The sequence below is a fragment of the Corvus kubaryi genome, unplaced genomic scaffold (genome assembly GCF_017639235.1).
Source record: "Corvus kubaryi isolate FWS band 111438036 unplaced genomic scaffold, C.kubaryi_AGA036_p1.0 76, whole genome shotgun sequence".
In the NCBI taxonomy this organism is placed as follows: Eukaryota; Metazoa; Chordata; class Aves; order Passeriformes; family Corvidae; genus Corvus; species Corvus kubaryi.
In genome coordinates, this window is record NW_024582063.1 from 552994 (window position 1) to 579276 (window position 26283).

General features: G+C 41.8%; 1 protein-coding gene across 11 annotated transcripts in view; it reads right to left on the reverse strand.

Annotated features, from left to right (window-relative positions):
* Positions 1-6000: 6000 nt before the first annotated feature.
* Positions 6001-26283, reverse strand: part of ENAH (ENAH actin regulator) — a 90977-nt gene continuing 70694 nt past the window's right edge. For 3 of the 11 annotated variants that reach the window (XM_042051510.1, XM_042051509.1, XM_042051513.1), the window contains 11 exons: positions 25097-25416; positions 23087-23887; positions 20788-21095; positions 20405-20541; positions 19956-20010; positions 19591-19639; positions 17395-17461; positions 14900-14962; positions 11460-11538; positions 10158-10215; positions 6001-9013 (listed from right to left, as the gene is read on the reverse strand). In XM_042051510.1, the coding sequence (XP_041907444.1) occupies positions 8976-9013; positions 10158-10215; positions 11460-11538; positions 14900-14962; positions 17395-17461; positions 19591-19639; positions 19956-20010; positions 20405-20541; positions 20788-21095; positions 23087-23887; positions 25097-25416 (1975 nt within the window). In that variant the 3' untranslated portion in view covers positions 6001-8975. The remainder of the gene's footprint in view (positions 9014-10157; positions 10216-11459; positions 11539-14899; positions 14963-17394; positions 17462-19590; positions 19640-19955; positions 20011-20404; positions 20542-20787; positions 21096-23086; positions 23888-25096; positions 25417-26283) is intronic. The other 8 variants (XM_042051515.1, XM_042051514.1, XM_042051518.1 and 5 more) reach the window with 5 other exon arrangements.

A 26283-nucleotide genomic window follows, 5' to 3' on the forward strand; every position in this document is an offset into this window, starting at 1 on the left:
GAGGGGAACCACCCTGCCATTAGCTCCTGCTGCTGCCTTTGCAGGGGGATTTCCCAATAATTATTTGCTTCTCAATGCACAATCATCTGAGCAACACTCCAGACTGAGCATTCCTGAGGAGTATTTAGTAGGATTTTATTTTTAAGTTGTATCCTTGATACTGAAGTACTTGGGTGTTTGTACTGCTGTGTCCTGAGGCTTGCCAGCTATTTTTCCTGCTGGTCCAACAGCCAATAACCCAAGTCACCTTGGCCAAGTGTCACGGTTTAACCTCAGATGTCAACTGAGTACCACACAGCTGCTTGCTCATTCCTCCCCCAGTGGGATGGGGAGGAGAATCAGGACAAAAAATGTAAAAAACCTCAAACTCACGGGGTAAGAACAGTTTAATAATTGAAAATCCTACTACTACCAATGGAGGGAGAAATAAACCCCAAGAGAAACAAATGATGCACAACACAGCTCAGGCTCTGCCATGAGCTGAGGAGAACCTTCTCAACAGGCAAGTGAGAGGATGCTGAGGGAGAAGATTTAGGAGGCCTGGAGGAAAAACATGAATCCATATCAATGTATTGACCTTTAAAGATGAACTTAAGCCTTAAAAGACTGTGAACAGTCACTCCCTGCCTCTTCTGAAGTTGTTTTCAGACTAAAATCACCTCGTGGAAATTGTTCTCCAGATCTGGAAGGAAATAGCTCCTTTAACAGTTCAGTGATGCTTCAGCTGCTCTGAAAGGTATTTTCAAGAGGAAAAACTGAAATTAACTGGAATATGAAATCTATGTGCACTTCACAAAATACAAAAAGACTATTTCTAAGTCACAGTTTGCAATACAGAATCTCAATCTGGCTGTGATGCATCTGTGCAGCACTTCAGTGAAGTTTCCTCTGGGAGCATTAGCTTTGGCAATAACATTAAAAACCCCCTCTGAGATCACTTTGCAGTGGGAGCATTTTGATCTTCATTCCCTTTAAAGCAGACATGTAGCCATTTCTGAAATTCTGGTGAGGAACCTCTCCCCAAAAAGGGGTTTCCCTTACCTGCAGCAAATTCAGTGCTACTGAAATTCCGTAGCAGCACTCCAAATTCCCTCAACACTTGCAATGGCTGCATCCACCTGCAATGCCAGCTCCAAACTGCACCAGCTGGAGATGCCATCCAGCTCCTTGCTCAAAAAGGAGACCTTACTTGTCAGTAATTGCTGTTTATTTATCCACTATCTCTACCTCAGCTATTCCAGCTATTCAGCAGATCACCAGTTAAAAAAAAAAAAAGGTGCCATTTCCTGTAATTCAAGTTATATTTTATTGCTTAACATATTTTTCATAGATGCATAAAAATTCTGGGCAGTATTTACTAGATTGTATAACTACAAGACAATTACACCTGATGGCTGGAAACATTTCAGACTGAAAAAAACCCAAACTAGTATTGACTTCAGAGAAGCTGAGAACACTCAGGGCTTGAAGATGCGCAAGGTTTTTATTCACGACTGCTAAGAGCATACAGGGAAACCCTCATGATTTGGGTCCAGTAAACAAAGCAGAAAACCTTTTGCCTTTAGAGTAAGGGTAGAGGGTAAATTTGCTCTTTTTATTGACTTATTTGCTCTGAAGGTTGCAGGCTGACACTGAGGAAAAGCAATGACTTCATGGCAATGAAGCTGTCCTTCAGCAGATACATAAAACGTAATTATTACGCAATGAAAAAGCCCAAATTTCCTGATTGTGCTCAGGGCTTCAGGGCCAGGCTGTGCTGGATCCTGCACAGTGCTCAGACCCCAAGCTGTGCCCCTGCCAGGCTCTGCCTTCAGACCTGAACTCCTCTCCCTTTATGCTAGTCAAATATGTAAAAGGCATGATTATGGTTATGGAGTTCACCTCTAATGAAAAAATAAAAGCATACAAGTGAAAAGTAATGCAGCAAGAAATTGCAGTAATTCTGAAGTGCTCATTGCCCTTCTCTTCTTCACCTCTGGCTTTCCTCACACAGGATGCTTGCGAACACACAAAACCCAGATGCTCCAAACAACATTAATTGTTTTGACCGTGCTAAATGTGCCACCATCTTTGAAGCCTTTTGCACCTCTATGCCTTCGTTTTCAAGGAAGGAATTTGCATTTTTGGCTGCCAGAGTCCCTCTCTTCTGAAGTTTTCTCATTTGCCTACCAGTGCTGTGGACTCGTGACTTTTCTACCTACTCTCCCTGAAGGTGCATCACCCCCTTTCCATCCCCAAGTTAACCAATAAATTGCATAATTGTGACATTTTCAGCTTGCAAGTTATTTTGTAAAAGTCCTCCAAGAGGACTTTTACTTGAAAGCTGGCATGCAGTGTGTTTCCCTTCCTTGTATTTTGAGATCTGTGTGGGCATGTGACCTGGTGAAGATTTGGTGAAAGTTTGTCACCACAGCTTCACAAAAGCTTGCCTGACTCCTGAGTACCTGAGAAGAGTGTTTAAATCGCTGAAGGATTTTTTTTCCCCCCCATGAAACAGAACAACCAAAGCAAATTTTAAGGCCTCACTCAGCAGTGCTGCCTCCAAAAACGTCTCGAGCACACACTGACCTGCCAGGTTAGGGAGATACTCCGATCTCCAGCTTCACCGAGTGTCACTTACTCATCTCTTTAATAACAGATTTCGGGGTGAAAAAACAGATAAAAAGTGACAAGCATTGGATTTCCTTTCCCTGCTGGGCTAAGGCCTCCTGATCATCAGACAAAGCCTCAACCTGTGCATCCATGGCTGACTGCACTCTCCCTCTGGGGACACAGCATTTATTAGGCACTGCACCTCCCATGTCCCTGAACTTCCAGTGCCCAACAGGGCTGAACTCCTCAGCCTCCCACTGCTCCTGGGTGTGGTGGTCACCTCCTCCTCACTCCATTAAGTCACCTAACAGCCAATCTGAGTTTTCTGAGTGACCAACTCCTACTTCAACTCACTTTTGGGAGGTGGAACACATAAACTGGATCCGTGACTGAGACATTCACTCCCATACAACTAATAAGATGCAGAGCAAGAGTAGGATATAAAAAGGTTCTCACCTCTGAGAATCCAAATGCTCTGGCTGCATTTCTCTCATGGCTCACTCTGAACACAGGAAATGATTTTTCACTTACCCCATAAACTCCTTGATGAACCAACTCCACCAGCACTGGACTCCTTGGACCCCTCTCTCCATCCTACACTCCAGTGTCAACCTGTGGGACTGAGAGCCAGAGAGAGCTTTCCTCATCAGTGGAGCAAAGATTACTGAGCACGTTTTTGATGCTCACATTTGAGGCAAAATTTGCCAGGCACTGGCAAAGAGAAAGATCTCAGCCTAAGAGCTGTGTAAAATTCTGTTCCTCAACTTCTCCAACCACAAGGCTTCCTGGCAGTGACAGACCCCCCTAGATCCACAGCCAGGAGGCATTTATGAGTGTGTCTGCATCCCCCTTTTCCTCAGGAGGGCTCCGGGGCTGGTTCTGCAGCATCACAGGGCTTTCCAAGCTGTGTAGGGTCTAACAGGTTTCACAATACAGTACTGGGGGAAAAAATGTCAAAAATTTACCTTCAACACTGAGGTAATTTTTTTTTTTTTAACTTCCTAGCCCTACCATGATGAGCAAGCAGCCTTCAGACTGCCCAGAAAGCCACCTCTCCTGCCTATCTCAATTTGTGGATTCCATCAGCATCCAGAGTGGGTTTAAAAGCTGCAGCCCCATCCATTCCAGCAACATCTTCCCCGGCAGGTAGCCTGAAAACTTCCACAATCCCTTACACCTTCTCTTCCTGTACCAACTTCCTCACTATTTTTATTGTCCTCTGCCTGTGTCAGCAGGACAAATCCCAGAGACTCTGCAAGGAAAACCAGTTTGGCACACTTACAGCATATTAGCACAGACAACTTTCTTGCTGAGTTGAAGTTGTTCAGGGAGTAGCCAGGGACTTAAGCTGGTTGGTGGTAAAAAGTTACATTAAAGATGGTAAACATCAGATGATGATGGGAGACCCCTTCCAACTCTACTGTGCTTAAGCAGCTGAGGGAGAGACCTGAAGTCAGAAAAAGAAGTGAAAATGTCACACAGGTAACAGCTCTAAAACAGGCTGAGAAAGGAGGAGAAGGTGGCACCCATCACTGAATGACAATGATGGCAAAATTATGCATCTCAGAGAAAATGTCAGCTTGCAGCTGCCACAGCCAGAGCAGCAGCACAGCCCAGCTGCAGTAGCTGCTCCACATCTTCTCCACTGCACAGTTTGTCAGCAGGACACGAGATAAATATTCACCGAGATCCAGGACACCCAGCTCTAAAACATAAATGTCAGAAAATACATTTCTACAATGACAGAGTTCAGCTGGGATCCAGTTACAAAATGGAGGGGATTTCCAAAGCCCCTTGACTTCCAGCGTCACTGTGACAAACAACTACCCGAGGAAGGCCCTGTGCAAGGGAAGATGCTGATTGCCAGGTACCCTGCAGACACTGCTCTGACTGTAAGGTTTGCCTGAGCTTTCCCAACATCCAGAACTACACCATTTCTGCCACATCTTGGACAATTACACCAATTTCTATTGCACGTGTTTTTTACTAAGATTATAAACCTAGACTGACTTGAATATATCTCCTGACGTATCAATTTCAACAGGTGACCATTTCCAAGGTTTTAAAATAAATATTAATTCCTGTTAGGCCCTCATACAGGCTGACTTTAAAAGACTCTCTTCTGAATGTGTACATACAGGTTGTGACAGTATTGATTTAACATACTACTTTACTTCTCTCTCCCTTAAGACTCCCAGGTAGCATGCAAAAAAATCCTCATTTCCCAAAATCACACCCTAAGACAAATTAAGTGATCTTTAGACTGTTCTTCAAGAACTCTGAACTGGCCCCAGTTCCTCCAAAATCACTGACTTTTCCCTTTGCACCTGCTCTCCACCACCTCCTGCCCAGCAACAGCCTACAGAATCAAGGAAATTTACAGCTTCAAAAGGAATTGTCAAGTCTTCGGTAAAAAGCCAGTTTGGGAAAATTTTTTCTTGCTTCCCATCTTGTTCACCTACTGAAAACTGAGGGAGTCTTCTTGATTTTGCAAGCTTAGTATGACTAGATGTAGAAGACACTGGCACGTAATATTCATCACTGGAACTCAGCCCAATTAAACATTTTCAGAAGAGCCCATGACAACCCCCAGTTTGACCAGCCACAGACCATCTCCCATCTGCCTTTTAATATACAGCTTAAAAAAGTAGACATTGTCCATCTCTTGACACCAATGGACATAGTTGGTAACACTGTTCAGACATTTAAATCAGAAATATTTATTACACTTGGTGCCTAAACCCTGCCCCAAGAACAGCAGACCATTTTAGAATCTAGTGATAATTCTTTTTAAAAACCCCAAACCTTTATAACTCATTAAGGTTGGTGCCAAACTTGGCACTGGGACCAAGGTTTGCCAAACAGCAGCAGCAACAAAGTACAGCTTCAGGATGCCAAGTCAAGGACATTTGAACAGCTCTGCTCAGTATTTTGCTGTAAGATAAATTGAGCAGAACTGTCCTTACTGTACAGAAACCTCTACTGATCTGCCATGGTAGGTTTGCTTTATTACCAGTATTGAAAATAAGTCATGAACATAAAAGCAGCAAGAGAAGAAGTCAGACTGACCACAATTATTTCCCCCCCCAGTCCTTCCTTCTCTCTCCCATGTTCTCTGTGGATACAGAGACCAAAATGTGTATATACCATGTGAGAATGTAAACCACATCATACATTTGAAATTAATTTTATGTAGTTACCATTCATGAATGCACACAGTCCCTGCAGTTACATTCTTTATAAGGTAAGTCTTCACTGTTCTCTACTGGATCTTCTGATGGAGGAACAGAAAGGAGAGGTGGAATCAAGGAGTACGGAATGATCACAGTCACGAAAAACTTGGGGAATTTGAATAGTGAATCTCAGAGAGTCTTCTGTGAGGTTCCAGAAATAAATGGTGGCAACGTGTATATATTGCAATTTTATTTCATTCGCTCAAACAAAACGTTAGCATGTAAGAAATTTAAAATGACACAATATGATAAAAATAGCAGAGAATGAACTGAGAAACTAAAAAGAAGGTAAACCTAAATGCATGAAAAGTCAACATTCATTAGTGAACAGCTTCAGTCTTTGATTGACACTTGATAACTTTAAAACAACGAACTGGAAATCATTATGACTGTCTGAAGAGATTTCAGCACCAGCACTAAGGGTTTTACATTCAGTTGGTTTGCAGTTGACTTGGTAGCCACTTGTCTATAGTGCAGGTTTATCACAGGTCAGATCACAGTGTTGAGGAAAGCAACGCCCTCCTGGCATTAGGAAGGATCCCTTAAACTGCCCTCAGCTTAAGACATCCATTGTACAAAAGCACAGAACCCCCACAATATGGTTTTTAAAGAACTTAGTCACCAGTAAGCAAAATAATCGTAGCTTCTGCAGTTCATTTTCAATACTGAAATCTCTGGAAACGGTGCAACTGTCAGTAGGTCAGGAAATGTCTACAGTAATCTTTAATTCAATCCGATTTTCTGGAAAGAACCAGTTCTGCAGGCTGGGATTACAGAAAGTATGTATGTAGAAGCAGCACAAAAAGACAACATCTGTTCCTTTTTCTTTTAAACAGAAATCATGTTAATTGTAGACCAAGGCACAAAACGTTTAGTGCATAAGCCAGTTCCTTGCACAATCTAGAAGTTCAGCCTTTAATTTTGGACCACTTTTAGCCATCCATGCTATTCCACTGTGTAACTCCTGAACCCTCCTAGAAACGAATCAAACGTGATTTCTGACAAGGGTAAACATCCTTACTGCTCAAAAAGTCTGTGTAAAACAAAAAGCTACATCAACAAAGATGAAAATGCCTCCTCTTGTTTTGAGAAAAACAGTACTTGACAAACTTACTATGGATTTTTTTCTTTTTAATGCCTTCAATAAATGCATGCAGAAAAGTGATGTTGTTTCTCCTCTTTAATTAAAAAAAAAAATAATAAATGGAGTTAGGCAATATTTCCACTGTCATCTTCCCTAAGAATCTGAACCTATAAAATCAGGAAATGTTTGAATGGGAGAAAAATTTCTTATTGAAGCCTTTCTGAAGCTGCTAAGTGCTGTTCTGCTCTGGTGTTCAGCACTCAAGACAGTCTGTTACTGAAAGCATCTGTCCGACGAACGGAGCTGTTGGGTACTTTTAAGCAAATCTCTCAAGTTGTAAGTAAACTTTTCTTCTGGATCAGCACAGATCCCAAAGCAAACACTGCTTGGAAAAATGGACAGTGCAAAGGAAAAGGGAAGATTTTGATCCATATTCTTTGTCCAAAGCACTACAGAGCCAATTTGCAGAATTTCTATGCCACTGAACTTTACCACATTAAGGAACAAAATTAAAAAAATAAGATTGAAAACCCTGGGAAAGAGAGAGGTGTCACCTCCCTGAAAAATGATTCTCAAATTGCTGAGCAAAACCAATGGCATATCATTGCTGTTTTTCAGGGTTTGTGTCACGTGGAGCTGTGGGGGTTTTTTGTTGGTTTTGTGGTTTTTTTGGAAAGGAGGGTGGCAGATAAACTAGGAGGAGAAGGGGACATTTACTGACATTTACCTGATCGTTCTCAGGTAACTACTGCTGTTCTGTTCCATTAACCAACCAAAAAAAGGAGTCTTGGAAAAGAGTGAAGCAGAGGGTCATGGTGAAAAGGTGAAGGACAACGCACTTACACAGGGGCATCCTCAGCAACTCTGATGCCCACAACGTTTTCTCTCTCGCCGAGAAACGAGTTCGGTTCACCTGGGAGTTTCAGAACCATTACTGGAAGTATTACTGAATTTCAAATAGAAAACTGAAAAAAGATACAAAAGGATCAAGTACCTGGTTCCATTAACATGGTTACTGATAAAAGTCATGTTTTCCTCATTATTACACATGCATGTAAGATGAAGAAAAAGTGTAGAAAGTAATAAAAATGTGTCACCTTCCCCCTCCCTCTTCCCACATCTTTCTGGGCATAAATTAAGCCTTACAAATGAAAAGGCTACTCTGTGACATGCAAGTTTTCTTTTAATTAAAAAGCTGGCTGTGTTGTGTTACATTACAAAATGTCCACATGCATAAATCTAAAAAAAGCCCCAAAATCTACTGTAAATCTACAACATACTAATGATTTACATTTGACTGCTGACTCGCATTATGTAGAAGTCTTAGATTTGGTAAAGCATCGTAACAATGTAGGAAGGCATCTACATCTTTAAACTCTGGACTGTATTTGCTTTTTTTTTTTTTTTGTTTTCCTAGAAAATTGCATGAAGGCTAACTAGAGAGGCTTCCTATCATAAAATTCCAAAATCTTGATATGTCATCACCGTCTAAGTCATCCTTACTTACAAATATTGCCCTTTAAAAGCACGCGTCTCTAATTGCTCCTTGTTTTGTGAACCAAACCTCTACACATCTGATCTCTTAAATTACTCGTGGAAATACCAGATATGATAGGAAGACAAACCTGAGATACATTTGAAGTACAACAGTATAACTTGCTAACTCCTTCATTAATAAAGAAAACCTCTCTGAAAAGCCTTCCCAAGCTTTTCCCTGTTTTTTTTTTTTTGTCTTAACAACAAATTCTGAAACATGTGCAATTTTATCTTGACATGAGTAGACTTCAAAGCACTGTGATCTTGTCTGATAGATGTAGGAATTTCTGCATAATCATTACAGTAACTTCAAGAGTCTTTTCCACCCTGCTGTAAAGGTCAGAAAAAAGCTGCAAACTAGGAGGGGAATAGCATTATCACCAGAGTGATGTCTGAAGCTTTTCAGAATAGGTTGTTTCTCCCTCCTTCCAAGTGTCTGTCTGTCTGTCTCCGTTTTCTTCTAACAGCTCACAAAACGTAGTCAGTTTTATATCAAGTTAAAGAGTCACATCGGCTTAGTACGAGTCTTTCTATGCAGTATTGGACTTGCTGAGTTCCTGCCTGATAGCTGCAGAGAGAAAGAGAGAGAGAGAGAGAGAGTTAGCAGATCAAACAGAGTCAGTGCAGGAAGCTGGAACACACAACTGACCCCCCAAAGCTCACCCTGCTCTGACAATGTGAATAACCAACAGCTGAGGCAGCCCCATGTGGCTTCAGACAAGTGGCATTATCCACCAGACAGACACTACCCTTTTTCTTCCTGTAAACTTCATGTTAAAAATCTTAATTTTTAGTTCCCACCTCCAGCAAGCCTGTGGCCTTACCTGGTGACAACCAGCACTGCTGGGATTAGCAAGGAGCATATGTGGGGGCTCATTTATTTTAATTTTCTTTGTTTAAGAGCAGCCTCAGGGCCCTGTTTGCACTGCCCTGTTCTGAAAGGCTGTGGTAGAACACAGCACAAAAAAATACAGGGAAAAGGACTACATTCTCTGTAGTCCCAAACCAGCCAGATATTTCTACATCACTTGATGACATTCAGTATTTTATCAGCAGTGGTATTAGATTAATATGACTTTTTTCCCTCCCTATACTTTATTTTGGTACATTCCATTAAGCCAATTAAAAACAAAAAGGCCCACCAAGGTAGTAAATCATACAGAGAGCTCTGTTTAATTCCTCACAGGTGGTCCTTTAAGATTATGCTTTCTCAATGACTTCCCTTAACTACAGAAGAGTACACAGGAAAATAACTTCTGTTAAAATAAAAATGAAAACCATGAGAATTCTTTTCTTTGACTCTTGTGTTACAGATCAAAGAGGTGACTGAAGGCTGGAAGCCCAGTTCTACTCTGAGTATTACTAGTTTTGAAATACATACCTCAACAGCTCTGGATTATTTCAAAATAACCCACCTACCACCACATGACACTAAGGATAACTTCAAATCACTCAAATGTGGCATCACTTCAACCACTCTTAAAAGTCCCTACTTGGTGTCAATGTTCTACTGAAACAAAGCCCCCAGGAGAGAAATCACTGAAGCACATCAGTTGGAACAGCTCTGGCACCAGTGGTTTGCCACCAGACTGAGAAGAAAGCCACTTTTACCAACGAATCACTCTCAGGCTACCAACACATTGTATTTACATTTTAAAGCACCTGCAGCTACTCTAAAACTGAGCAGCAGCAGTGCAAAGAACAATACTTACCATCAATGAGTTCTTCCTTTAATTTCGTTAACTCCTTCCTCATTTCATCTAAAATGTCCTGCAATGTGTCACAGCATAAATAAGAGATTAGCAAACAAATCAGTTTTGCCACCTGTAAACATCTGTGGAGAGAAATCCAGAATTCTCCCACTACAATCCTTCCCATTAATCCTTAACCCTTCTGAAACCCATCTCTCACCTTCCAAGTTAATCCTCAAAACCTAAGGCATCCCTAGAACATTATTAAGTGCAGGTACAATGAAGAAAAAACCATCCCTAGAAGTCCCACAAATCGATTCCTGTGGAATTTAGGAGGGGAAGGGATAAGAGTAAGAAGGCTTTGCTACAGGTGAAATGTGATGTGGAATGCAAAAGGAGCTAACAAAACACCACAAGCCAAGGAAGTACTCCAAGAAAAAAAACCAAAAGAAAAAAGGGTAATCAAGGTATCAAGGTCCCAGTCCAAGTGGGATGTGAGGGAATGAAGGCAACAGCATGAAGTGCTGTCCCTGCTTGCTGCTTTTTCCATCCTTTCCTCTAAGCTCCTTCAGAACCACTCACCAGGCCAGAAGCCACTCTAGAACTGCCTGTGCATCCAGGACCCAATCCAGAACCAACCAGAACTGATCCATAACCCAATCTAAAGCCAACCACTATGTGGGGACATGTTCTAGAAGCAACCAAAAGTTGCTACCAAAGTGAAAGTGGCTCTAGAACCACCCACTGAGCTGGAGCCTGCACCAGAGTCTCCCTCCCCCCTTGGGGATGGGCCCATTGATCCAAACACCACTTGAAGATCCTTCACCTCCAATTCCACAATTCCCACAGGACTCCTCTGCTCTTGGCCTGGATAACTACACAGAAGGCAACATCTCTGGATGCTCTTCCACCACCAAATTAGTGACCACGGGTGCTCATATCTGATATTAAAGCATGGTCATACTTGTTCTGCTAGAGCTGCCCCGAGGGCTTGTTGCATGTTCGGGTACAGAGAAGAGAAGGAAAGGTTTTCCAGGCAAACTAATTTCCCAGTTCCATCTATAATGTCAACACCATCCTGTGTGTGCTGCCTAATGCAAAAGAAGGGACTTTGTGAGAAACTAATGGGGCTGTCTAAGCCACCATCCCACAGCTCCAGCTTCTAAGAATACTGACACATGCCTGGGCAAAAATAAAGACTAGTGTCACTAAATCATTAAGTTTGGAACTGGCTAACAAAACAGTCAGAAGTTGGTATTGGACAGCTGCAAGTCCTTACATCCAACTTACAGAGCCATCTTTTTTAAAGCATCATACACATACCTGCTTCAATCTGTCATAATCTAGACCTTCTGACTGTACTCCGTTGGCACTGGGCTGTCCTGTTGGTGTAGATTTTGGTCTGCAGCACAAAAACACATCCATGAGTTACTGGTTGCTCATTGTTACAGGATACATAGGACTCCCCCATCAAAATTGCTGACATTTGTCTACCAAAAACATAGTAATAAATCGGAATGGAAAAAAAATAATGTTGGGAGTGGGAGGGTGGGAAAAATCAAGCAGACCCAAAATACCACACAGAATAGAAAGCAACAACCAAGAATGTTTTCCACACACTGGAAATATTAATTACCATAAGAGTTATTAGTTCAAAACAAGAACTTTCAAAGCAGCAGACAGATTTCACTGTCAGTGGTTTCTGATTTCTTCATAATGGGCATGAAAAGCTGAATGCCTTCAAATGTCAAGTACCTTCCTTTCTCAACTGCTTACTCATTCAATAGAGGCTCTCCCATGGAAGCACTCCCACTAACTAATGACTGCACGTTGATGCTGACTATGAATGCTGAGCAATCACCCTGGGGGATTTTCAACAGCTGACAGACTCAAGCAACTCCTTTGCAACCTGAATTATTCCATCAGTTGCTTTCTAAAGCTACTGAAAGTAAATACTGTAACAGCAGCAAGACTTACCAGGTGATACTTGAGAGGAAGTTCTAATGTTTTGGACTATGTCATGTTTGATGTTTGCTTATGCAATACTCTCTTGTAGACATCAAAAACTTGCTGACCCAGATCACCTTGCCTTTTTAACACAAATTCCAAAATAAGTGGGTTTTCTGCCTTCCCATTTCCTTCCTGATCCCCTCTCTCATAGAAGGGGTAATTCAGACTCATGGACTCACTACAGCTATGAGCAGAGACAGAGCCTAGATGCTCACAGCATGAATACCAAAACAGTTCTCCAAAGAGGGAGGAACGTTCTGCTGTTCTTACATACATTTTACATCTTGGCTAGCATTCTCCCTCCATTACCTATGAAACTTCAAGCCAAAAAGAAACTGTTGGTAGAATTCCTGACAGTTCATGCCAAGAGGTTTCCCCGATTTTAGAATTATCACAGTATGCTAACTTTAAGGGAGGGCAGGGTGTACGTAAACTAAGCTGGATCCTATTTCATTGCCCTTGTATGTGGCATCACTGAACAAAAAAGCCTGGCCTAAACTCAGTGTGTCCTTTCAAAATTCCTACATAGGAGGAATTCATTTAGCACTGCATTTGTTACCTAAAGGTGCAGCCTTATTTACTACAGTGGAAGCTGGGCAGGAACAAAAAAAAGACTGTATTTCTTAGTTTGTCTGACAAAATCACTACCTTGAGCTTTGATATGTCTGCCCTTACAAGACAGGAGTTTATCCATGAAGAAATTATCCTATTACACTGGTTTTGTTCAATGAGAGCTGAATCAACCTCACACTCGACTGTCTTGATGACTTTTACAACCTGACAGGACTATTTTCTGACTTGCTAACCAAAGGAGAACACTCAAAATGTGACTCCCAACAGAAAAGGGTGCGCACATGAAAATGTTGGTTTGAAACTTGTTCTTCCCTTGGGATCACAAACCTCAATTGTCACAGCTGTAAAGACTTAAGTCCTCACGGTCTAAATGTAAGTTCCCAGAGAGAAATTGCTAATTACTATTGCTTGAAACACACCAAAATTAAACACAATCCACTGAGTAAGACAGAAGATGAAATATTGAATAACTTGATAGTGAAAGAAGCTGGAAAATAGAATTCACCTTGCAACCACCAGAGAACCCACTGTGTGCACTAATGCTATGAAGGCAAACCACAGCTTAGGATCTTTTACAAAACTCTTTATGTGTTACAGTGCTTAGTTCAGTATGGAAGAATGCCTTGCTCAAAAACATTCATCAGCTGAGATCTTTGGCAACTGCTGTTTCATCAGGTATCTGGTATTTAAGAGTTACTTGCAGTTTACACCAGGAATTGTGAGCCCTGACTTACTCCAGGCAGAACAGCTGAGTTTTTCAGATTGTTCATCTATAGATTCTGATCATTTCCATTGACTACAGCTCTGTTCCCACACACTATGGCATGACAGCATTTACCCAACATGACTGAAAAAAATCCTCTTAAATGCAGCTCCTGGCAACTGGTAACAGGTACCTAGTGCCTGCCTTAATGGAAAAACCCAACCCATAGCATACTTTAATTCTTTTTTAAAAATTAGTTGTGAAGTTTAATGTGTTAATAAAACTACTTCAAAGAAAAGCTCCACACAAACTGACTGCTTCTTTTTCTTCATACCCTTAGAATAAAAAGTCAGCTTTACCCATCATAACTATCTACTGCTGCTATCTGTCAAAAATCTCCACAGGAAAGCTTCTTTATAAACTCTGCCCCTCAGTCTTGAGGATGTTTTCCCTTTTTGCATTCCGAAATACGAGACATTCTTAATTCAAATATTGAAATACTGTAATTAGCAAAATAGACCATTTCTAATCTCAGGAAAGTCTAGCTGTCTTCCTCCCCAAATTATGCTATTTTTTTCCTTTTTCAGCTTGGATGTAGTTGCCGTTAAAAAAAACATTAACTATTGAAATTTAGTGAATAAAACTTCCCAGCCATTTGATCCCAAGATGGCTAAAGAGCTCTCCCGTGTGGTTTTTCATAGCATTGCCTAACAGGACAGTGAGGCAATCCTGACAGTCCCTAACACACCTTAAATCAAGCATGCAAAGTAAAGATTTTATTCATGCCAACATGCAGAATACACCACCCAAGACAAGTAGCTAAAAGGGGAACTTTTCATACAAAAAGCTTAAGTAATCACCACAATGAGTGCCTTCATGAAAAACAAAGCTGGAATTTGACTCAGTAATTCTGAGGGGCTCTGTAACACATTTACCTCTGGAAAGCTCTCATCACCTGAAGGGTTTCAATGTCAGTACTTTATGACTACTAGAGAGTGAAACTTAAATCTCCAGTAAAAAAATACACATAATGTTAACTAACTTGTGAATGTGTTCCCAACAGAAGCATTAATTTATGTTTAAAAAAAATCTTTAATCAAAAAGCAGGTGTGAAAACTCACCTGGAAAATTAATTCCTGTTCCTCTGTATATAAACTTAGAGTTTTGAAAACCTGCTTCTCAAAACACTGCAAATGGTTCACTAAATGCTGGCATACTCAACAGGAATTTGTACCTCTGCAGGTGGAGACTGCCAGAAAACCAGTACTTAATATGAATTCATACCTGGTTCTTAAGCCATCTCAATTTGCCTTTGACACCATCTGCTTTTAACCAGTCCAAAAATGGGCTCAACTGGACAAAAAAATGTGAAGTGGAACCTGGTGCACGTGGTGATTACCAACCCATGTAGAAAAAGTCCAACCCTGATCTGGTCAAAGGGGTTATTAGGAAGTCTCAAATCCCAACAGGATGATACCTGTTTAATGAATCATAGAACCTGTTTTCAGAAGCAAGCAGATTTTTCCATGGAGATTCCCGTCTATTAGGGGGAGAAACACTACCTTAAAAAGCTATAACAGGTCTTAATTTTGTTCAGTTTTAGCACCTTAAACACCAAGGGGTTTCACTAGATTCAAGAGTTCTACTTGCATGTTTCAGGAAATACTAAAAAGCCCACAGCTTAAGTCTTTTCAGTTTGCTACAAAAAGAAAAGGCCTGATGTTAGACAGGACACTAACTTATTTTAAAATACTTAGAACATTCATTCTGAATAACAACAACTGCATTGTCTACCTCTGGGGAAGCTATGAAGAGAACATTTTGCTGACTTGCCAGTTTCTTAAATCTGCTTTGCTTAATCCCTGTAAGTGACTCATATCCTCCCTGCAGAGGTCGGGAGCAGGTTCTCCACCAGGTGAGAGATCCCCCTCTGGCAAACACAATATTAGTGTTTCAAACAGCAGCTCCCCTTGACTAACTCACTCAAAGAAAGCTACTTTAACAAGCTGCTTGCTGAGAGAGACTTGGCAAATGTATAGAATGAAGAAAAATGCAAGGATATTCAAGAGCTACTTCTTCTAACACCTTCTCTTGCTATGAAATTTTCCTCATCCTGGTAGAGCAATCCATCAACACTGACTAAAAAACTGTACCAGCAGGCCTAAAGTACGTACTACGGCACCTTCCAGCAGGTTATGACAGCACTGGAAAAGAATACTGACATTAAATAAACACAGAATTCTTCTTTTGGAAGTACTTTTAGAGTATATACCCAGGGAAGCTCACATCAAGTTAAATTCTATCAGCGTTTTCCACTGGAGGAATGAAGACAAAAGCTTGATGGAGAGAGAGTCTCAATACTTCTAAGAGAAACCTCAAAAATCCTCTGTACTCCTCTAGGTCAGAAAACATTTTTAAACAGACCTCAGCAACCCCTGAATTTCACCAGCTGGAAAAAGATCAGTAAAACTGGATGCATGAAAGAGTTTACAAGAACCTACGGCTGTGGGGAAAGGTAGAATCAAGACTTCAGAACATTCCAGACTCCCCAAAAGAGTCTGATAATAGACACTTGCCCTACTTATTAATCCCTTTAGCCTCTGGATAAGCAATTTGAGGAAAGTATCTGTAGCCAAAGGGCCAGGTCAGCAGCTGTCTTACACAATACAAACTCTACAATGCTCTTTAGGATTCCTTACACCAATTATTTCTGTGACAAGTTTCCCCTCAACGCCACATTTTGAAGCGGATCAAGCACAAGACCTTGGCTAAAGCAGGTCACACCTACTGGGGAGGAGGGGGAAGAGGGCAGGGCAGAGTCAAGGCCAAAGGCAATGCAGTATTCTGTTACACTGACAGTGGAGCAGGGAGAACATCACCACCAATGGCACCTTGCTTTTTGACAAAAAACAAAGCAACCAGAACCAAGGCTGCAGACACCTGAAACTCCTGGATTTACTCTGAAAGACAGACAAAGATACTGAGAGTGTTTAGTGTTGCATTTTAGAACTGAAGACCTCAATGGCAACCTCAACTACAAGTGAGGCCACTTAGAAAACAATTGTTTTTAATACCCTGATCACCCAATCTTGCATAGCTGTTTCCAACAGCCAAATTTTGAGAAGAATTCAAGTAATTTCAAACACAGCATTCCCAAGTTGAACACGTTCTTTTGTTTTCTCTCAAGAAATTCAGGTAACTTTCTCAGATTATCAGGGGTCAGAGCCCTTTAACCTCTGTATACACAATATACAGGAATTCTAAATGAACCACAAGCCTTCTGCTTAAAGTAAACAACAATTAAATATACCTCCAAAAAATTGCTGAAGCAGCCATTTCACTTACTGAACTGCCTACCAAAACACTCCCTGCCTACCAAAGTTCAGCTGACAAATTACCAAAGACAGGCTGATGCACTGAAGGATGTACAATAGTTCTATGCTCCTTTAGAATGGACTTTCTTAGATTGGTACAAGACAGCTACTGAAAATTGTCAGAGAATCAAATCTTACCAAGATGGCTTAAATATCCAGATAGCCATTCTATGACTAGCAAAGAAATAGAAAAGAGAACATCTATTCACTAGATTTACTACTGAATATATGAACTGCAGCACTGAGTTTGGTTTCCCCTTGCAGGAAATTTCAGACTTCAAATAAAGAATTAAACTTTGCTGTAGGCAAATATACACCCTATTAATTCAGGTTATACACCAGCAATTGCTAAAGAAACTTTTTTGGGTATTGCTTTTGATTTTACTGTCAAAAATTTCACTTATTAGCATCCTCCAACAGTAACTCTTCATTCCTACCTAAACCTGCCAAAAGCAGTTTCACAGCAGCAATTTTAAAGGCATACATTTTGATTTTAACAGTATGAAAGTGTTCTTTACTGTTTTAGTCCAGTATCTTCAGGAGCACGTGCAACAACAGCAAATGCAAGGAAAAGACAGCTGGTACAAAAGGAGAGTACCTGGAGATAACAGGGGATTTGCTTCCATTCACTGTATTTGTCCTTTCCCAAGGCTTTCTTGTTAGTTCTGGAAAACAGAGTGAGGAGATTAAAAACTGTCTTTTTCTCTTCATTGTGTCATTTATGTGAGGAAACTTCAAGCATCTGGCAACTCAAGTCAGCTGCTTGGTGTTTTGCTGGTTTTACTGCATTGCTTTAGTTCTTTCATGTTAAGCTACCTCCTGTTGCATTCATCTGTGAATGCATCAAGTTGTGAGAGCATCTTAAAAGTCTCACTGGTCTCCCAGACACTGTAAATGCCATTTGATTCTTAATGCAGCTGAGAGGAGGTCTGCCCATACTTTATGTATCGGATTGCTTCAGTTGTGAAACACAGAATTCTGGAACTGCAGCCAGTCAGCTTCAAACACCTGAGGAAGGGGTTTTGAAGCTAAAGGAGTTTTCCTAAACTGTTAATGATATAAAATTAATTCAGTGCCAATTCCAGTGAAGTGACAGCAGGTATGATACAACCTGACACAACCAGAATATCTTTCAGCAACAAGGCATTTGTTTTCATTCCTTACAATCTGCACAAGTTAGAACAGTCTTTCTGTAGCGTGGATTGTTATTATTTGCCATCATTACTTACTCAGGACTTCAATGTGCCACTGATCTTATCAGTTTTCATTTCAGATTTGGAGTTTATTTGGTCTGTTCCTTTCTTTCATATTGCTCAGCTCTGCTAAGCTGGGCAAGCAGAGAGGCAGAAAGGCCCCTTTGGAGTCTCATATTGACCAGAAAATTCCCTGGCATGCAGCTGGATACTGAGAATATCTAAATTGCAGAAGTCTGCCAGCATAGTCTGTGACCCAGCCAAGTACAAGCTGCTTATGCTAGTAATAAGCCTTAAATTTAATTTTATACACCAGTCTTCAGGACATGTCCTGCTACAGGAGTTATTTTAACAGGATTTTAGCTGTATCTACAAAATTGAGAAACTTTGCTATGGCTGCAGCTTGCTCAAGGATGCCAAGCATTCCTCTTAAAACACTTTAAAGACCTGTTCCAGTGATGAGGCTCAGCATTACCAGAGCATCTCACATCAAGGAATGAAGCAAAATTTCTCAGCTGGAAGGAAATGGTCAAATTCTGAATGCATTTGACATTTTAAACAGGTTTGATGAGCTAATCAAACTCATTTATCATCACCAATTAAAGGAACAACTTCCACTGGTTTTAATTTCCCTCTTTTGGGCCTATATTATTAGAAGTGTTCCAAAAGCAGTCGTTTCCCTAAGGCTAATATCCTTTCTGTTTAACAGAATGTGTAGAACAGAATGAAGCAGATTCCGAAGAGAAAAGAAAAAGGGGGGTGGGGGGTGTGAAAAACTTGATCTGTGTGATGTCGTTTCTTGCCTTGCAGTCTAACTTCTCTAGACAAGTGCCTGTACCTCAATACTAAGTTTGCCAGCTATTTCCATCTGGACACACAACTCCTAGCACTCTGTTTTATTCCCCAGCCAGGTGTCACCTGCGTTTTGCTCACACTACCGCAGTGGTTTTCAACCTTAAGGCCTGCACATCATCAAGTGGTTGAATCATCTACAGGAGAAGTGTACACATGGGCAAGCAATCAAGAGAGGAAGCTGGAACAGACTGAATTCTGGTATATTCATTATCCAGTTCCTTCCCTTCTGCTTCCACTGCCTTTTGGGATGACAAACTGCAGGTTATACAGCACATCCTTCCCCCTTTTACAGGTATGTACTGAGAAAACTGAGGGTACCGGGGAAACTGAGGGTACAACAAGGTACTACTAAAGAACAGGAAAAGAAAGCCTTGAGTGTCTCTTGATAGACAATAATTTACAGTATGAATACATCTGCATGCTGACAATACCTCTTGGCCAACTGCAGAATGTGTAAGTTTTCCTTACTGCCTGACTGCAGCAGAGATGCTGGCTACACAGTTCCAAACTCTGCCTCTTCAGCAGAGGGATCATGGGCAAAGAATTTCAACACTGCACTTAGATTCTGCATTCAGTTATGTTCTTTTTATCCACCATCTTATGAACCAGGACTCATTCTACAGCAAAATCCCAGGCTGTAATCATGGGAGAAGAGGCAGGCTCCCAAATTCAGCAGAGCTGATTGAGACTTGTCACTAGATTCCAGCATTACTGTATCCCAGAGTTCACAAACCTGAGCTACTTACCAGGTGTGCTTGTCGAAGAAACCTTAGAAGATGAAGACTCTGATTCTTCCTGATTAAAAGGGAGAAGAGAAGGAATAGAGAGAAAAAAGGGAGGTAGAAAAAAAAATCTTTATAATCTGTTAGATTCACAAGAAAACGGTTTAAATATTTATTTCACTTTTTATATATATTTAAAATGGTTCTGCTCAACTGTATGTAGAAAATGTGCAAGCACTTAACAAAATAGTGATTATATGTGTGTATATAGTATACACACATAAAGTACTGTATACAGTAAATTATAAATCATCCCTTGTACACCACTGGAATCTCTCTAATAATCCTTGTACTGAGTAATGTGAATTAGATAAAATTTCTCAACTCACAGCTTTATCTTCTTTCTGCTCTGCTTCTGTTGATCCCTTTTCAGCAATTCTTCTCCTGTAAGCAGAGACAAAAGTTACCAAGCTCATCATGGCTTTAAGATGGAAGAATGCTGTTTACTGCAATTAAAGGCTTATACAGCCTCATAGACAGATCATTGAAAATTAGTGTTTTAAGTAGGACTTCCAAAATACCTTCAAAGGCAAAGCTCTCCTGCCAAAGCAACTGGGCAATTTGAAGTCTGCATGCCCTCCCCTACTGCTGCACAAAGGCTTACACAGAAGTACTGGATTACACTCAAATAAAAATGGCTATTCATGAAACATGATCAGGTTCCCAAAGCAACCATGAGCCGCTGTCTATTTGAGCCTCAGCCAGCTGCAAGCAGGCACCCCAAATCCCACCTGTGTGATGACTAAGCAGCTGGAGCAGAGCAGGAACAGCTCCTCACCTCCTGGCCAGCAGGGCACTCATTTCTTCCATCAACCCACTGCCTCCCAAGGGAAGGGGTCCATTTCCACGGCCACCATCTGTTTTAGATGAAGCAGAGCCTCCTCCTCCTCCACTCGTACTGGAGGAGTCTTCACCCTTCAGAGTGCACAAAAAGACAGCAGATGTGCCAAAAGAACGAGAGCTGACTTCATGAAACCAGCAAAGTTCACATGCAAGAAAGACACAACTGCATAAAGAATGGGATGGGCTGGCAGCACATCCTGTAATGCTTTTTTCATAATGAATTAAGCCTAGCCCAGATGTCTTGATACTGCTATCAACCTTGAACAAAGGTTAGAACCAGGGACAGGGATTGCAAAAAGAAAGCCGAGTTATATTTACCCGTGAGACTTTCCTAAGTTTGGCTCCAGCAAGTGCAGCTGCTAGTCCAGTTAGAGGGCGATTATCCTCGGACACGAATCCCGCTGAAAATCCAGAGGCTGGGAGGGGGGGAGCAGGAGGTGGCAGGGGAACGGGAGGAACTTGGCTGGGCAGGGGAGGAGGCGGCGGTGGCGGCGGCGGAGGCCCCGAAGGTGGGAGTGGAGGAGGTGGTGGTGGGCCAGGAGGAGGTGGGGCTGCTACTGAAGACTGAGCTGGGCCAGGGGGCAGGGGAGGTGGAGGAGGAGGTGCAGGGGGTCCTTGGACAACACCTAGTGTCAAACAAAGCAAACAGAATACGTTAAGGATTTAGAAAACAAAGGTCTTCCTTTCACTGAAATGGTGGCTCTTTTGCTCAGGGTATGAAACATTAAAACTGGTAAGATACTGGGCAAGAAAACACTGAATTTCAGCAGGAGAGAAATATTCTTATTCAATGTACTAAGTGTATTACACAGTATGCTGTGAGAGATCAGCCAGTTCCAGAGACATTTACATGAAACCCCTCCAGTCAGGTTCTGTGCTGCAACCAAGAACAACTTTACACCGGGAAACAGGCAAAGAGTCAGGTCAAGCATGAGCATCATAGCAGGAGGAACAACAGGGTGTGCCCACATGGTGCTAAACAGAGTGACATCTCACTGTATGAACAAGCACTAACACATCACCCAAACATCTGAACCCCTGAACTGTTTGAGTTCTAATGCTAATTTCTAAGCTGTATGTAAATCTTTCCTTTAAAATAATTCCAGCAATCAACTTTTATAATTTAATACAAACACTAATTAGTGAGTTAGAGGACTGACATATTTCAAGCTGATGGGAAGAAGCTCATCTATTTTTTATCTATCATTCTTTTACTGCTTTATATTCACATTGCTATCCAAAGTGTACTTTGAAAATAGAATATTCTGATGATCACCATGTTATTGTTACAGGAAGAGTTTAAGAAATTGTGACTTAGACAACAGCTGTACCCCTCCACAGATCCTACCCCTGTCTCACCCAAACTGCCATAAGGCAGGAAAAATGCTGCACAACTACCTTAAACAATCTCTAAAGGCAGGAATTTCACATACAGGTCTTTCTGGTTTCCTACTCTGCTAATCACTGCAGAAATTTAAAAGCCTGTTAAACCCTCTTGGCATCACTCACTGTCCAAGCGCACACTTTTATTCCATACTCAAGTTGTGAGAGCATCTTAAAGTCTCACTGGTCTCCCAGACACTGTAAATGCCATTTGATTCTTAATGCAGCTGGGAGGAGGTCTGCCCATACTTTATGTATCGGATTGCTTCAGTTGTGAAACACGGAATTCTGGAACTGCAGCCAGTCAGCTTCAAACACCTGAGGAAGGGGTTTTGAAGCTAAAGGAGTTTTCCTAAACTGAGGCCATTCATTTTCTTCCCACTCCATCCCAAAGCAGCTCAGATCTTCATTTAAGGCAGGAGGATATAAACAGGATCTATTCTGCATGGCTTATGTGTGATGAAGCCACAGGCTGCTTATCCCCCAGGAGCCCCTCTGCCCACACCTTTAGAGCTACTGCAGAGTTCTGTACAAAGACCTACACCTATTAAATCAACCTCTATCTATTAAATCAATATAAAAGCAGGACTCAGGTTAACAAGGACATTTATCCCCGTGTAAGATGCATTTCCATCATACTAGTGGAGCGTTCATTAAGTGTCACCTGCTTAATCAAACTTTTTGTCCAAAGTTTACCAGCTACACTGGTAAAATACTGCAGAAAGACCTCTCTCTCTATAGACATACACACATATATGTATGTGCACACAGCCATGTATCAAAATACAACCACTGTCCAGAAAGAAATGCTGTAGGTGTCACATACTACTTTCTAAATTTCAATTCTTCCTCACTAAAGGTCATTTACCTGTCCAAAGCCACACAAATGTTCTTCTGTGTTGGCTGCCATTAGGAAACTAATGATGCTGCCTGGTAACACCACTTTCCAAATAAACCAACAGAGCAGGGTTTACCAAGCAAGAATTTGACAACAGTGAGTTCTTAAGAAATTAGAATTTTACTCATGACATGTCACAGAACATCAGCTCCTAGGCACAGAGCTTGTCCATTTCCCTTACCCCAGTCTTCCAAAGGGTGGTTGGCTGTGGCATTAGGATCACTGCAGCTTTGGAAGCACTGCATTAATTCCTGGGGGCAGTTAGGAGCTCTGACACCCACGGGCTCTGCCTGCAGCCCTGCTTAGCGCATTAGTAGCAATAACAGAAAGCCTTACCCTGCTGGGTCGGAGGTTCAACCGGCTGAGAGGCTGCCTGCAAGACTGGCTCAGAAGCAGAGGAGTCTCCCAGCACAGAGTTTAGAGAGTTCTCAACAGAGGCAGGGGTAGCTGCAGAGGGAGAAGGGAGAACACTAGGCTTGGATGAGGGAGTCGAGGCATTCGGGGAGTTGGGAGAAGGAGAAGCTTGAGGTCCAGAGAGTGACAGAGGTGGAAAGGAAGGCAGTGGGGGGGGAGGAGGTGGCAGAGGCGGCGTTGGACCTGAGGTAGAAGGTGAAGGAACCGGATAAGCCAGGTTTTCAGGAAGCCCGTTAGGAGCCGTGGGAGACGTGGACATTTGGGTCACCGGATTGGAAGCCGACACTGGGAGGACAGGTCTCGGGCCAGTAGCTTTGCCTGGTGGACTGCTTATCATTACTGGAGGAGATGGGGGCAGGGGGGCGAAACTGGGCGCGGACCAGGCAACGGGCTTTGTGCTGGGAGGCAAAGTCGCCACGGCACTGACGGGAGAAGGGGGCCGAGAACTTTTGCTCAGCGGACGTGGAACCGTAGCGTAATGGGGGAGAACGGGGTGAAAAGCTGAGCCTAAGGATGTAGCAAAACGTGATGCAGAGTGCCTTAGAGGCGGTGTAGGGGGAGTGGAGGTCGGTGGTGCAGAAGTCACTACAGCGTACTCCGGTGTGGCCTCTGCCATTGGTGCTGAGACTGCTTTTGCATATGATGGAGGAGGTGCTGAAGGAGGCTGGCAACTGGAGTATTCAGGAAGTGGAGTGCTATACGGGGAGTTGTCGAAAGATGGAGCTGGACAGAAGATGGAAAGCAGCAGCAAAGGCAGGATAAAAAAAGGAGAAAGAGAAAAAGGGAGCTAATGAAGCAACAAAACCAGCATTCAAACAAAATGTAAAAATGTAGACTACAGTTAGTACCAGAGGATTAGGCACAAGTGAAAATACTGTTAGGAAAGTTTTACGTATTATCAACAGCTGCTTTTAAATTTTACCAACTCTTTTTGTGCCAACATTTGAATTTACAAGTATGTTCTAGAGAAGGTTTTCTCCAATCCCATCTGTGAGATGGATTAGATACAGGGTTGAGCAATCAGTCTTTTACCAGCTTTTATCTTCCTGTTTGGTTGCAAACTGCAAGCAAGTGTAGTGATCTTAACATTTGTTTCAACTCCACTAATAAAACTCTAACCATAGGCAGCAAGTGTCATCTCTCTATTCCCCAGAAAAAGCTCCATAGCAAATATTGAAAGCACTGGGAATAAAACTACCAATAAAATCCTCTGCTCTAAAATGACTTACACAGTATTCCTTGACTTTCACCATGAGCTGACTTATGTAAATTGAGTTTGAGACTGAAGAACAACCAAGCACTTGACTAATGTTCCATTATATTACCAAAATGAGAAAGCTTTCAGTTATCACTGGATACATTTCCGCAGGCAGTGCATTATCTTATCTACAAATACATACAACACATTTCACTGAAATGTTACCACAATGATAAATTAAGCAAGACTTCATACTGAAAAGCATTTCTCACACTATTACTTTGCCTTTTATAGGAACATACCTTCTATGTTAACACACTCAACCTGGTACCTTTAGGGTTTTTTTATGACTTATGCAACGACAATACATTTGTTGAATAGAGCAAACCATGATAAGATATTTAGAAAGTTTAACTCATCACACTTTAACCAATGTTGGAGGTGCCCAAAATGATTCAAGTTCTTCCATGCAATCAGAGTACGGCAACAGAGTGAGCAAATAGAGCAAAAAAATTTAATTCAGAATTAATGGAAAATTATGACAGGAAAGTCAAAGCTCTTGGACTTCTTGCCATAAAAAAAGGGGAAGGAATTCCAGCAAAAGAAAGCCTGAAATACTGACTGTTGTTACACAACTGTACTCACTGCCCTTTGTTGGCTCTCTCACACTCCATCACCCAAACACATAAAGAGCAGCCTGGTGGTTGAACACGCTTGGGTTTTAGAAATCTTACCAGCATTTGAAATTCTTCGCTCTCTTTCCCATTCCAACTGTTCCCTTTCCAACTGTTCTTGCCGTTCTCTTTCTTGCCTCTCCCGTTCAAGTCGTTCGAGTCTCTCCCGGTCCTGCCTCTCCTTCTCTTGTCTCTCCCTCTCCAGGCGCTCCTGCCGTTCCCTCTCTTGCCGTTCCCTCTCCAGTTGCTCCTGCTCCAGGCGCTCTCTTTCCAGTCTTTCCCTTTCTAGCCTCTCTCTCTCCAGCCTCTCCCGTTCCATCCGTTCACGATCCAGCCTCTCCCGTTCCAGCTCCTTCTGCCTCTGCTGCTCTTGCAACTGTCTACAATGGTGAGAAAAGGAAAGAGACTAAGCTGCAAGGCGAAAACCAAAAACATTGAGCAACTGTTAAAAGGACAAGGAGATAAACTGATCAACAATCTCAGCAGCAGCGAGAACAAAAGCACAGCATTTGTACCTGCATGGAAGTCTTAATTCTAACATGTCATTTTTCTGAGCTGGATAATAGTTTATTATGTTTACAGTAAAAAGAATCACATATCCAATTTCCTCTTAACATTCTGAGAGACAGCCTTCAAGAGGTAAGAATAGAAAGCTGATGCTGCTAATTTACTACCTGATACAATCTTCCCAGTTTGGGATATGGAGTTACATTTGTTCTTTGCATGGTATTTTATACTCCAAGCAGTGAATAGAAGTACAGTGAAATAGAAGCAACAAAAATACTCATAAAAAAAAAAAACAACACCCCCAAATAAATGGTGGTTTTCGGATTAACTAATCAGGTAGAATTTATCCAAATTTTACATAAGAATCAAAATGCACATGTGTCCATCTCCACTTGCATAGTAACACGCGCACACAGCTGAACTGGCAACAACACGGGAACACCCTGAAGGCACAGGAAAACTGGACAGAGTCAAAAAAATCCAGGGTGCAGCAGCCAAGGAAACACTGCAGAGAGCTGGCAGGCTTTCCAGCTCATGGGAGTCTTTGCAAAGCAAAGCAGAGAGGGGGAAGACGTGAAGAGGAGGAAAACAAGTAAAAGCCAGGCAGTGGAAATATCCTAAGGGTAAGAAGAAACCTTGCAAAATTCTCTGCCAAAGCCACTGGGTTGGCTGAAAGGACTTTCCTGAAAAAAAAAATACAGTGGGAAAAGCTATATACCACCTTTTTGATCCTTTCTTCT